Source organism: Schistocerca nitens, chromosome 4 (genome assembly GCF_023898315.1).
Source record: "Schistocerca nitens isolate TAMUIC-IGC-003100 chromosome 4, iqSchNite1.1, whole genome shotgun sequence".
Lineage (NCBI taxonomy): Eukaryota > Metazoa > Arthropoda > Insecta > Orthoptera > Acrididae > Schistocerca > Schistocerca nitens.
Window position 1 is genome coordinate 833990433 of NC_064617.1, and position 15069 is coordinate 834005501.

Here is a 15069-nt window from a genome sequence, read left to right on the forward strand (position 1 = left end):
ATTTGTGACAGTCTTTTTGTTGTGCCTATCTGGGACTCAGCATCTCTGCTTTCCTTTTCACAGTATTGTTAAGGACAGACATGTTGTTCTTGGAAATTTCTCCTAATGTGTGACATTGTGTCCTTTCTAGTGTCCATTTGAAGACTCATTCAATCATTTCTGTCTTGTCAAATTAAACTCCCACCATATTATATTGTAATGTGATGTCTTGCTCATTATCAGTTTCTGTAACTCTTTGACAAGGTCTTTACCTCATCATGGGCGCTTAGGAATAATGAGAGATGTCAGTCAATCAAATGTAGGTAAATTCATTGTAATGTATCTACAAAAAATGTATCAAAATGACAACTTGTCACATGTGTTGAACGAAATATGCTTCATAAAATTATGTCTGGGTTCCTGTTTTTCTTCCTGTGGTTTACATTTAGTACACACATTTCTTATGGATTGCTATGCTAGTTAAAAATTGAAACCTCTTTGGAATTATATACATCTGCTTCCACAACTCTAGCAAAAGCTAAATAAAAATGAGTTTCCATTTCGTAACTAGCTTTGCAGATATCTGAACATAAGTCAGTGAAAATTTTTTCCAGAAGACACAGGATCAATGATAAGGAAGGAAGGAAATAACACAAAATTTCATCATGGTCTGAATAATTTATTAGCTTCCAAAAAATAGTTTGTTGAATTCTCAATATATGAATCATGCTGAATCTTTTACAAATCTTTGAAGTGAGCTGATTTTCAGTCAGCAAAAATACAAATAAATAACATTTATTTTCAGTAATTTAAAATAAGTTCCTTTTGTTCAGTCATCGACAAATATAATACTGATATTCTTTGTATTTTAGCAACAGAGAGAAGTTGTATTAACTGTAAACAGTTTGGCAGATAGGAAACATTCACAATATTATTCATACTCATTAATTTGTTGTAACAACCAACAAACAAACTCAAGCTTTACACTGATGTTTACAATTCTGGATTATATGGTAATATACAGTTCTGGATTATATATAAAATAATGTGTGTCTCCATAATTAATGAAACACTGACCAGTAGAATATGTCACAAATAACATTTTATAACAGCATGAATATAATAGGGGGGAAACATTCCACGTGGGAAAAATATATCTAAAAACAAAGATGATGTAACTTATCAAACGAAAGCACTGGCATGTTGATAGACACACACACAAACAAACACAAACATACACACAAAATTCAAGCTTTCGCAACCAACGGTTGCTTCATCAGGAAAGAGGGAAGGAGAGGGAAAGACGAAAGGATGTGGGTTTTAAGGGAGAGGGTAAAGAGTCATTCCAATCCCGGGAGCGGAAAGATTTACCTTAGGGGGAAAAAAGGACAGGTATACACACACACACACATCCATGGATATGTGTGCGCGCGAGAGTGTATACCTGTCCTTTCTTTCCCCCCTAAGGTAAGTCTTTCCACTCCCAGGATTGGAATGACTCCTTACCCTCTCCCTTAAAACCCACATCCTTTCGTCTTTCCCTCTCCTTCTCTCTTTCCTGACGAAGCAACCGTTGGTTGCGAAAGCTTGAATTTTGTGTGTATGTTTGTGTGTCTATCAACATGCCAGCGCTTTCGTTTGGTAAGTTACATCATCTTTGTTTTTAGATACATTTTATAACAGCATATAGACACTGCATAATACTAGGTAATGAGTGTTGATACTGTAGAAATTTTTAAACCTTCTACAAAACAGTTATTCACTGATCAGATGACAGTATATTTTGAATTCATATTGTGACTAATTGATTCTTTATATTTTATGGTAGGGACACCCCCCCCCCCCAACAAAAATTCCTGGCCTATCCAACTCTTCTACACAAGAAAGGAACTATTAGTTTCAAAAGCTAGAAAGTTTATCACTTTCATATGTATCAAAATGCAGTACTATACATTTCAAATGTTGAAGGTTTCGATTGAATTTTCCTTTGATACAATTAATCTTAGGAATGAATGATCTCTAGGGCCCAACTCATTTTGAATTAGTAACATTTCATTATCCTGTCTTGGGTGAACTGTGCAACTATTGCTCCACATCATACAAGCTGAATGCTCATGCTCTTGAGGAGGAAGTGATAGTGGTTGAATAGGAGTTACAGCACTGACAAAATAAGTAAGTACTGAAAATCGGATACAAAGCTATTATTTATTGCAGTGTGACAAACAGTCTGCTACTATGGTCTTAGCCTATGAAGTTCAGTTAATTACACCATGTGAGAAAATTTTTGGTGACATATTCTGGGAAACAATTTGATTACTTCTTTGTCATTTCCCAAAACTTATTCAGTTGTAAATTGAGGTGGGTTTCTGATACGAACCATATGTACTATTTACCTAATAAAATCCTTCAACTATTTATGGTAACAGTTTGAGTTACAACAACTGTAAATATGGAGCTACAAAAAGAGGCAACAAATCATCTTACTACCTGCTAACTCTTCTTGTTGCCAGGGTGGCTTATCCTTTCTTCCATTACCTTTTGCTATTTTATGTACATACTGGATTCCAGGGAACGAAAGAGAGAGAGAGAGAGAGAGAGAGAGAGAGAGAGAGAGAGAGAGAGAGAGATAATATTTTGTCTACTTATTTTCTATATCTTCTATGTATTTTTAATTAATTATTTACTTTATTATCAAATAAATTTGTATATGTTCACACAGATATAATTTAGTCACCTAGCAAATGACACTAAGCAGCAGCAGCCTGAGATACAATAGTATATAGTTTGTTATCTACTGGCCATATGTGACGGACAGCAGTTACAAATACTGTTCATTAATTTCATGGTATTAGACTTGACAGAGAATTTTGTTTTGATAACATTTACTTATACTTTGGCCAATATGTTGACATAGAAACAACAACATTTGCATATAGTTACATATAACAGTTTGATAATCCATTTACTTATTTTAAGAAAAGGTAATAAAGTTGAAATCATGGTCCCTCAATTCACATTTAGCTTCTCATATTAATATGTGCGCACAAGACATCACAGACTGAATTATAGGCACTATAATTAATAAAATACCTGCAGTAATCTATTAAAGGCGTGCTTCCTTGCCTACTTCCTACAAAGCAATTACAAAACTCAATACATTTACAGTACTAAAAATGACTGCACACTTCACATATGAAAATAGCTACACTCTACAGAAGCAAGAAGATTGTACAGATCTTTCATATCACACTTTTGTTGTAGCAAATATTGGTAAATTACAACATGTCTCTCTGCTTTTCTTAAAACTACTAGACCTAGATAAACATAAATATTCTTTTTAAGTACTTCATAAGGTTCTTACAAAAACACATGTTCATAAATACTGCAATCATGTTTTATACCTAAGTGACACTCATTGTAAGAAATTTAACATGTCTGATGTAAACATGTCAATCGCAGAATTTTTGCTGTAAATATTATGCCTGTGCACCATCTTAATTTCAGTGTTTGCATAGTAGTTTCAATCTGAGCTTCTTGTTCTGCTAAAGTATTTGAAAACAAATATCTGTGTCTCTGATCTGAAGGCATTCTTTGTGGCACAGTAACATTTCTGAAGATTGAGCTATCTGTCTTTCAAAAATGTAAATACAACTATGCTTTTTAGATGGTAACAGCAATGTGGAAAGGATAGATTCCTACTCATCACATAGAGGTAGCACTGAGTCACAGACAGGCAAGTGAAAAAAGATGCTAGAATATTTCTAGCATTCTATTTTATTGTGCCTGTCTGACTCAATACCTCCTCTATGTGGTGACTAGCAATCTATCCTTTCCACATAGTTATTTTCCTGTCCTGGACTTTCCATTGTTTGATTTTTTGACTTCATGTAATGATCCATTTGGAACACAATTACAAGTGAGCCCATAATCAATGAAAGTTGTATGTGGCTGGTTAAACAAAAGGGATATTTTGTTTGGTTGGTTTAGTTACAGTAATTAATTTACTAGAAAGACAATGGTTTAGACTGAATTTTCAAAGAGATGTTTACTAAGAACTGGAGAAAATTTATTTGTGGTCAGTAATGCTCTTCAGTTTTTTTAGAGTTTACTCTCAAGTGTCAAAGAGATGAATCAGATTGTGAGACATCTGTTTAGCAAAAAATGTGTAAAGTAAAAAGATGAAGATACTGTACACTGAATGGTTCCCACATTTTAGCACGATTGTTTGAGCTTTAACAATGTCGGTTACTTCAGTTTATTTTCTTGAAAGATTCATAGTAATATTTCATCCACACAGATTTGTAAATCTTGTCTCACAAAAGAAAATAAATAATGAGATTTTCGAAAACAAGTGGGAGCAGATTTGTTACACATCCAGAAAAGGAATTTCCTTGTATGATCTGAACCAAATTAATGGTATCACTTTCTGCAATTAGTGATGTATTATAAAACAAGGTGCAGAATCCATGGTCACGTGGCACTAATACTTGTTCATATATAACACCATAGACAGAAATTTTATCTTAAGCATTTCAGTCACATAGATATAAATAAAACACTGAACAACACAAAAAACATTCACTTTCTGGTAACTATCAACAATCACAAAAAAGAACTTACAATAAAAGAGTACTGAAAAGTCTATTCAGCTTCAGAAAACTGTGTTCAGGTGGGACCAAGTTCTACTCTGACAATGTGAAAAACAAAGAAAGTAATTCATAGAACTCGGGAAAAGTGACAACTTTACTCTCTCATTGCACAGTGTTCAATGCCTATCAGTTTCTGCTAAATAAAAATCTGCTTCTGTATGGAATTTCTGTTTTATATATACAAGAAATACAATTATGATGGCATTATACAGGAAATTTTACTGCCGTGATGCCGTAGTAGATTCATCATCTGTTTCTGTGGGCGATATACGAATTGCTTGATACCACTGATTTGTTAAATCTGTCATTTGACTTTTGCAGTCCTTCAGCTCCTGGAAATTGTTGAGTTCATTAATTCATAAACTATGCTACAAAAAGTGTTAGTAGGTATTCTTGCTATAGCAGAATAGAAAGCAAAATAAAAATGACAACAGCAAACTATATTTTTATAAATGGCACCAAGTGGAAAAAAGTTCATTATTAAATGAGAAACTTAAGGTCTAAATAACAATAATTTCACACACACACACACACACACACACACACACACACACACACGCGGTAAGAGGGAAAGTGGGAGGGTGTGGAGAGGGACAGATGGTGAGGTAGAGAGAAGGGGGAGGGTGGGAGGGAGGGAGGGATGGAGGGGGAGGGTGGGAGGGGTGCAGGGAGGGGGTGTGGAGGGAGGGTAGGAGGGGGTGTGGAGGGAGGGTAGGAGGGGGTGTGGAGGGAGGGTAGGAGGGGGTGGGGAGGGAGGGTAGGAGGGGGTGGGGTGGAGGGGGAAGAATGGGGGAGGGGGGCGGGAGGAGGATGAGGGGTGCACATGGGGGGGCAGGAGTGGGTGCGCACGGGGGGCGGGAGTGGGTGCACATGGGGGGGGGGAGGTGGAAGAAGTAGGAGAGGAGGAGGGGGCAGTGGATTGGTGTGAGAAGAGGAGGGGTTGGTGGAGAGGGGGAGGGTGAGAGTGTGGATGGACACGGGGGGGAGAGGAGGGAGGAGGGGTAGCCACTACTGGCTGTGAGATTGAAACAATGCCTCATTTATTCAAGGGAAAGTGGTAATTGTTCCATTCTACAATTTTCTTTATTACTAGAAAATGATCCATGACCTCGGCAAAGCCTGATCATTAGACTGTGCATCCACTGGTTGGCAGAAATGGGAAAGCTCATCGGTTGAGTGGCTAAAAGCTATCAGATGGCAGGAGGGAAATAAAATACCTTCTGTGGATCAAGGCTGGAGGAAAAAGAAAACTCAGTTATCAAGTTCAAATCGGGAGATTCTCAAACATATTCAGGGGTGAGATTCAGGGCTGTGATGCATGTTATTGGGGCATGCATCCGAGACAGACAAAACTGGTCAATTGCAAGACTAGGTGTCCAAGGATTGCTACGGCAAGTTTTCAGAAAGTAATCAACTGTAAAATTGAAAGCCAAATTTTATACCAATTAAGAGACACTATATGAAAAGGAAGATTGAAAAGGCCGCCACATTCCCTAAAGCAAGAATATGGATGCGATAAATGCTAGTGTGGACTTCTTAAACGATGGCAAAATGTGCAGCATTCTGTCATTACAAAAAAGTGCATATTGCTATCTGCATTATTGATACTATTATGGAATGTACTGCTGAATTAAGCATGATTATAGAAAGATGTTGTAAATATATGCTGAGTACAAGTAATAAAATGAAAAGGGACTATGAAATTTTCCTCAGTCCACCTTTACAAACTGATTTAAATGGAACAGGCAAAAGTAAAAATGAAGTCTGAATAATATTGGGCAAACACGTGAGCAATAAAGTGGTAGAAATGTTCTTAAAGAGTGACCTGCACAGCTGAGTAATGATGTGTCCCTTCTCTCTGGCACTAGTCATGAGGGTCACTGAGATCCTGTATGGTCCCTTGAATACATTGATTCCCTACTCATATGGCACTAGTGGTATCCCGATCAATGCAAGCAGCAATGAATTGATGTCTCAGTAAGGGTGTAGTCTTGCCACCATGCTGGTAGACGTTACTCTTTCTTACATGAAACGTAACATGGTCTTGTCACAACCAGCCAACATCAAATGCGATTTTTGAATCAGAAACCTACTGCATAATTTTTCTTTACATAACGAGTGCAGATGATGTTACTTTGATCTACTTTGTGTGGTAGTTTTGGAATGCTACTTATTTGCATATCCAAGCATGTAGAACACTTGTCGCCAATTTGAGATTTGTTGCATACCACCTACGTGCTGTTTCAATTTTGGTCAACTATGTACATGTGCCTTCTGGCAGGGCTTGAAATTTTGCATCCTGGTAATAAGTTTTAGCCAGCCATTCTCTCCCCTTTAATATGCATGAATGCACACATACAGGAAACTGTCAGCACTGATATATGGAAATACAGAACTATTTGAAAATAATTCCACATATTGGATTGCACCTCAATAAATAGCAGTAACTGCAAAACAAGAGGGGAAAAGTACATTTAGCTTTATTAAAGTTTAAGTCAGGTGTGTCCAAGCCACGGCCAATGGGCTGCATGCAACCCAAAGCAAGTATTAATCTGGCCCAAGAAGTGAACATCTATCACGCAACTGGTAACAAAAATAAATCCATTTAGTCAAGCTATGATAAATTGAAACATTATCATAAAGATGGGATGAAATACACTGTCATACTTTTAGACTTGATGCAAGAACTTAAAAATTTATTTCAACATTTTTCAAAAAATACTCAAAATTTTTGTATTTGAGTGATACCTTTTACAAACAATATATCCCTCACTGCACAGTCATGTGTTACACATGTCATCTTTTTTTTTTTTGGAAGCACATACATGTGTGAAGAGTTATTTTCAGGAGTAAAGCTCACAAAGAGTACAAACAGAAACAAAATCTCAGACGAACAAGTTGGGAACACCTTGAACATAGCAACCACTTCGATCAAACCTGATACTGATAGATTATTTTCCCAAATTCGAAGTCAAATGTTACAATACTTCTATGATTTGTAATTACTTACATGTAAAATTATTAATGAAATCTCATAAATAAAATGCCAAATTAATTGCATCTTGCTTATTTAGAATAAAGAATCATAAATTAATAAACTCTAACTTACTTAAATATCGTAACTATATATCTCTGACCAGCCTTTTTTTCTGGTTATTGTTAGTGTTAAGTATATTATGTGCAGCCCAATACTCATCTTTCAGTGTGGCCCATGTAAGCTAAAAGGCTGGATCCCCAGGCTTAAGTATTATACCTTTACAGTCAGTGCTATTGGAAAAGTCCAAAGAGGTAACATCTACAATATGTAAGTGGAAACACTGGTTTATTGTGCATTCCTGGAAGATGTAACAGGGCCAGTATTTTCAGAAAATTCATATTTTTTTAAATGATTAGATGTATATTTAAAAGGTTTTCAAGCTGTGTGTCTGAAACTGTCTGTTACTTTTCTTTCTTTTTTTATGAAGTGTGGTGATCAGGAACTATGTGACTGGATTTTTACTTTTGCAGAAACTTCAATTTTTTCTTTTTTTTAAGTGGTTTTTGTTTTTTCTTTCTTTTTGCTCTATTTAATTCTGCTGGGAAGCAGCAGCATTCTTGTGCAGGTGAACAGATTAAATCAACAAAGCAAAGTGTTTTTTTTCATTTTTTTCTTTTCCTACCCAAATCAATAATTAAAAAAATTGCAGAACATTGATATCTATCTTCCATGGGCATTCATAACCTTCAAACCCATACTCGACAACACTACTTATACAACCAATAAGGTACTTAGATGGAAGCAGAACTTAAGTTACTCTATTCACATGTTAGGGGAAGACTTTTGGTGTGATCAAAGATTGACAGGTTTTGTTACCCAAAGTTTAGTGCTGAGTGTGAACACTATAAACAGGCAATTGGCCATGAGTGTAAACAAACTCGAATTATGACACTGGAGGAGGAGGAGGAGGAGGAGGAGGAGGAGGAGGAGGAGGAGGAGGAGCATTGAGGGGAAAATGCCCTACCCCCTCTCGTAAGATAGCCAGTTTTCACCTGTGTTGTATGTTTCTACAAAAGCAAAATTGTCAAACAGTCATAGGAATCGCAGATCCCTTCTGGTGTTTGACAATCATAACAGAACTCTGTGATGGACCAGGATTAGTCTCTTTACTCATTTCAAAACTGGAAAACAATTATCAATGTGCAACAGAAAGCTTTCAGTAATGGCTGCCATGTAACAGCTTGCTAAGGTTGGCTCTGTCAAACATGGTAGTTGAGGCCCGACCTCCACCAGAATTAGACGCACTTAAATTCAAAACACTCAACACCTAAACCTGCCATTTTAAAAGCATCCACATTATACTAACTTCTGAACTTCAGAAATCAGACAAAAGTACATGTTTCTTTATACTAAGACACTAGGTCCCATGGCAGAGTCTTATGTTGCATTAGGCAGCTTACATCTGATGGAGATTATTTAGCTGGATACAACTGACTTGGCACCAAAGCATCAAACACACTGACCCATTGTTGTATATGTGCAATTTTTTTCTGCAAACACATTCTTGTGCACATTATCTTTCCAACGTGGGCTGCACCAGATGATGTGCAATACCAGTAACTATACATTGATTACATTTTTGATACTTATATACAGAAAATAAAGCTATTTCAGACTATCTTTCTTGAAATAGTTTGTCTGCATACATTTCTGTATGAAGTAGGTTTTATTTGGTAATTTTACATTTTGAGACAGTCCACATCTATATTTGCATTTATCACAAAAAGTGAATTTTTCAGATTACTAGTTATGATTATTATTGGAAAATTTACAACAGAATCTCTGAACAAAAGAATGTTCTTCGCATCAAAGTCTGCTGATTGAATTTAGACAAATGGTAGTTTAGATAGCCTATAGAATATTTTTGTTGGCTCTACAATTTTTTGAAAAGGATAGTTGCTACTCACCATATAGTGGAGAGGCTGAGTCACAGACAGGCACAAAAAAAAGAGTGTCAAAAAATAAGCTTATGGCCAACAAGGCCTTTGCGTGTCTCTCTATTTTTGACACACACACACAAACTCACCACAGTCTGTGGCAGCTGAAGTCACTAAGTCACTGCCTGAGAATGTGGTCGTGTGTTATTTTTCCATCGAGGATTTTCCATTGTTGGCTCTATTACATATCTTGTATGGAGACAATAAGTGATTCTTAAACCATCCCATTTTCACACGGGACAAGAAAAGGGGGGGGGGCGGAGAGAGAGAGAGAGAGAGAGAGAGAGAGAGAGAGAGAGAGAGAGAGATAGTACGATGTATGATCTGTCCTTCAATAAATAACAGTGATCGAATGTATACAGAATAGTGGATACAGATGAAGACTAACATCCACAGTATATGTCGCTTTGTCGACCTCCACACAGTTTGTTATTGTCTGTGCTATGTTAAATCAAATTAGTACAACACATACAGGTACTATTAAGAGTTTACAATAGCAGAACAAGAATAATGTAAAAGCAATTACCTGTTGAGTGAATCTGCGAGTGAAAAATGGAATAAAATATTTTATGTCACATTTTGCAAACCCCTTTATCCTAGACTGAATGAAGCTAACTTCCATCTCTTCTTCTGTGTATTCAGATAAATGTTCTGAATCAATTGTTTGCCCCTGAAAATTTTTAAAAAGCTTAGATTATTGTTTTCCAAAATACAAACACACACACACACACACACACACACACACACACACTTCTGATATTTGTCACATATTTTTACATTTCATCAAATAGAGGAGATGGTTGTTTAGCAATGCCACCATACTGTTCCACAATGTATTCAAATTACTTTTATCTTATTACTTCATATTCTTTTGAGAGAAAAATTATTACATTTTTCATTGTATAATTAAATCTGCATAATTTAGAATTACCTCTTTTTATACTCAGTGAAGCTCATGTTTGATATTAGAACAATGGAAATAACTAGACAGAAAAAATTTTCATAAACTAATGATAGACAATCACTCACTAGCAGATGAATTGTGCATGATGCATATCCACACACAGATAAGGTAAAGGCTTAAGTCATACTTATCTGATCTGTCTGCATGCTCAGTCACCACCAATGATTTACCTATGACAATTATATGGAATTTTACAAATAGCAAAAAAATTCATTGAAGATAGTTCCACCTCATACTACTATGCCAGCTCCTTTTCGATTTCTCTCATTACACACCTGGGGCACTTTTCAAATAGATTTAACATGCTAGCTGGTTACTGCCTGTACTGTCTCTTGTCACTTATTTCCCTTGAACATCTGTGACTTAACTAAATTATCTTAATCAGTAAGCCATTATATGTGCAAAAAGTACTGAGTTATTAATACTGGACTTTAGAAGAAAGTATCATATGATCTGTTGCATTTACAGTAACATTAAACATACAGTTTGTTGAAAGGTCAATTGCATTACAAGATAAACAGAAGAAGAAATTAAGTCCCACTATTAAGCGAAGAAAGGCAGGAGGGAAGGAGGGAAGATTAGTGTTTGATGTCTCATCAACAATGACGTAATCAGAGATGGAGCACAAGGTCAGATTTGTGAACAACTGGAAAGGAAATTAGTTGTGTTCTATCCTGGCATTTACCTAAGTGATTTCCCTAAATCGTGAGAAACCTATGTCTGGATGGAGATTTGAATGATCATCTTGAATGCAAGTCCAGTGTGCTAACCACTGTGCCACCTCACTAAGTCTCAGTGAAGAAAGTGTCATTTCATGCTTTGGCTGACTTTACCTTATGAACCCATTGTACTCATTAATCAGTGAACTTAATCAATCTGACAGTTGTTTTTGTTAAAATGAGGCAGAATAAAAGTAGAAGACAAGACCATCCATGTGCTAACGAGATGCTGCCCTACCTGAGGTAATGCAACCTATGTTTCTAATTAGAACAACAAATACGTGCATAGATAAATATTTTAGCCAAATTCCACATATTATCTACAGTAATGACAATGAAATAAGAAAGCGAGTAACGCTTCATCTCTAACAATTAGTCATGAGCTATAAAAGATGATAAACTCCACTGTGAACACATCATAGAAGATTATTTGCTATTTTTCCAGGTAACACCATCAATGTCAATACAGCAAGCAACTGTTTGTTATGAAGTGCAAGCAGTTTACAAATAAATACTGCAAACACATTGCTCACGTGTATGAGAATATATACATTAATTATCAAAAGCTAATAAAGCCTCTGTGCTGTTACATTTTTCTATGCATCATGCATCCAGCACTGGTTCGTAAATCGACATTTTTGTGAAGGCTACACCTGAGACTAAGGTATTCATCAATTTTTAAAGATTGTTTAATTTTTACTTCTTTAATTACAAAAACCTACCTACTGATTGTAGTAATAAAGACATGCACTAGTAAAATTAATTTTTTTCTCATGAAATTCATAATTTTTTAGAAATAAGAAATGAAGTTTGGCAACATGTACATAACCAGCAATGGTTCAAATCTCGAAGGGACATTTGTAGCTATTGGGATTTCAACACCTAACTTTATGGCATTTTTATTTGGAGAAATAATATCTTCACACGATTTTTCGCTGCTTGAAATATGCAACAGAAAAAACACTTCATACCGTTAGTTTGTTTTTCATTTACCTTCATTACTTCTGATTTTCTTTCTTATAATATGCACCAGATAGTTTCTCTTTCTCAGGGATATTTTTGTCAGTTGTCAGGAGCCAACACCAATTTAAAATGACGTGCATAGCACTGATATGACATCAGACGAAAATATTTGCATCGAGCAGCGAGCCACACAAGATTCATAATTTAGTTATCACTGAACATTATAATAAAAATATATATTAGGGCAGATCACAATTAACAGAGAAAACTGACATATGAGAAAGCATATGGTAACAGAAACAACAAAGTTCTACTAAACATGGATTTACACAAGCCATTTTTGCAAAAAATTATGACTGTGTGGCTAAGAATCACCACATGAAATGTCCTACAGTTAGAACAAATAGATTTGGAATATAAACTTTTTTCCTTAAGTCCCCATATACTGGTAACTGGGTTCAAATTTCAGCCATGGTCTATCTTACCTTGCGTATCATTGGAAACTGAGTTATATGCATGATTGTGTACTGGCAAGTTTTGCTGCTGATGTAAAAAGCCAGCTAATGCAGCAATATGATCCATGTCAAGCACAACCCATTCCCTGGCCTCCAAAGTTACCTGAACGCAGTGCTCTGGGTTTGTCTCAAAGGTGGAGTGTAATACGTTTTAACAGGGGCAGTGTACGCTGCAGTCTTGTCAAGATTTATGATGTAATCTCGGCTGTTTGAAAAATTCATAATGCACTGCAGAGATGAGTGCAGTAGTGCCTCCAAATGTGATAACAACATATGTAACACCTCCTTTAACAGGTGCAAGTGCAGAGTAAACTGTAACATATAACATGCTGAAGTAGTATTGTACATCTTGTTGAAGTAGGCCATGGCTGAAATTTTAACCCTGTTACATTGTATTTCAAGTAAGTGTATGCTAAGTAGGACAGTATTTGATACTGAAGTCAGTGCTGCCCATAACCACACACTTGATAACTTTGCAAACAGCTCATTTTTTGGACCCATGTTAAACTGAAGGTTAAGCTTCTATTATTGTATATTTTAACCCATATCAGTTGTTGGTACAACTTGTGATTTAGTCTGTAAAAAAATTTGCGCTTGGACACCTCTGGCACCCCTCTCAGTTTGGCACCCCCAAATGGCTGCTTGTGTCTTTTGGACCTTAAACTGGCCCTGCAAGCATCAGTCAGTAAGTGGTGAATTTACTCATTCTCTTTTAGGTTTATTTTTATTGTCTACATGCTGGAATTTCCACTAGTCCACATTGTGAGTGATTTACCATTGCCTAATATATATAAATTCAATAAAGAAAAAGAAAACAGCATACCCATTCTCTTGTTTTGCTCAAAGTAATTTCTTTTTCACGGCGTCGACGACGGCTTCGACCCTTCTTACTGGCAAGTAGTAACTGTAAAATTTAAAACATAAATATATAACATTGAGCAAAATAATATTTCAGTAGTCTTTTATGGGTACAGGCGAAAGGGAGTGGAAGAGTTTTCTGAGAGAGGTATTAATTATCTAGCCGAAGACACTATAGTGTTTTAGGAATAGCTTCAAACTGGGTGTATTGAAGGATTAAATAAAATTTAGTGATACTATAAAGAAGTATAATTGGAATAACTAAAAATGTGTTGTTAAATATTAGAGTGCAGGCCCAAATAGTTTCATGCTCTCGCACTCACCCATAAAATTATAAAGTGTGTATAAATACCTCTGACTGTATGATTCGATTCTGTAATATGTAACATCTTTGGAATAAATAACATGACATTTTTTGATGTGTTTAGCAATTCAAAAAACTTTTCTTTTCTTGCAAAAAACCACACACATTTTTTCACACATACTGCCAGAGAAAAACAAAATCTTAATTGAAATTTAATTTATTATTACTGTATTATTATTATTTCTTTACTTTCTCAGACTTTTTAGAAGTCTGGTTAAGAATGGAGTGACGCGGACCTTTATCAAGCGTCACTTCCTTTTTGCTGTACGGTACATGTTATATTGCATTTAGGAACTTTCGGGTAATTGAACATGTATCAATAATTACGGATTTCTGTAATTGTATATATATGTTTGGATGTAGCTGTATTGCATTGATGTATTGGTGGATATTGTGTGGTATGACTCCTGTAGTTGATAGTATAATTGGTATGATGTCAACTTTATCCTGATGCCACATGTCTTTGACTTCCTCAGCCAGTTGGATGTATTTTTCAATTTTTTCTCCTGTTTTCTTTTGTATATTTGTTGTATTGGGTATGGATATTTCGATTAGTTGTGTTAATTTCTTCTTTTTATTGGTGAGTATGATGTCAGGTTTGTTATGTGGTGTTGTTTTATCTGTTATAATGGTTCTGTTCCAGTATAATTTGTATTCATCATTCTCCAGTACATTTTGTGGTGCATACTTGTATGTAGGAACTTGTTGTTTTAAAAGTTTATGTTGTAAGGCAAGCTGTTGATGTATTATTTTTGCGACATTGTCATGTCTTCTGGGGTATTCTGTATTTGCTAGTATTGTACATCCGCTTGTGATGTGATCTACTGTTTCTATTTGTTGTTTACAAAGTCTGCATTTATCTGTTGTGGTATTAGGATCTTTAATAATATGCTTGCTGTAATACCTGGTGTTTATTGTTTGATCCTGTATTGCAATTATGAATCCTTCTGTCTCACTGTATATATTGCCTTTTCTTAGCCATGTGTTGGATGCGTCTTGATCGATGTGTGGCTGTGTTAGATGATACGGGTGCTTGCCATGAAGTGTTTTCTTTTTCCAATTTACTTTCTTCGTATCTGTTGAT

General features: G+C 35.7%; 1 protein-coding gene across 1 annotated transcript in view; it reads right to left on the minus strand.

Annotated features, from left to right (window-relative positions):
- Window positions 1-703: 703 nt before the first annotated feature.
- The window catches only part of LOC126253267 (sodium/hydrogen exchanger 8), a 47238-nt gene continuing 32872 nt past the window's right edge, over window positions 704-15069 (minus strand). Inside the window, exons 4-6 of the mRNA XM_049954481.1 lie at window positions 13587-13667; window positions 10129-10272; window positions 704-4960 (exon numbers count right to left, since the gene is read on the minus strand). Coding sequence (XP_049810438.1) covers window positions 4847-4960; window positions 10129-10272; window positions 13587-13667 — 339 coding nt within the window. The 3' untranslated portion in view covers window positions 704-4846. The remainder of the gene's footprint in view (window positions 4961-10128; window positions 10273-13586; window positions 13668-15069) is intronic.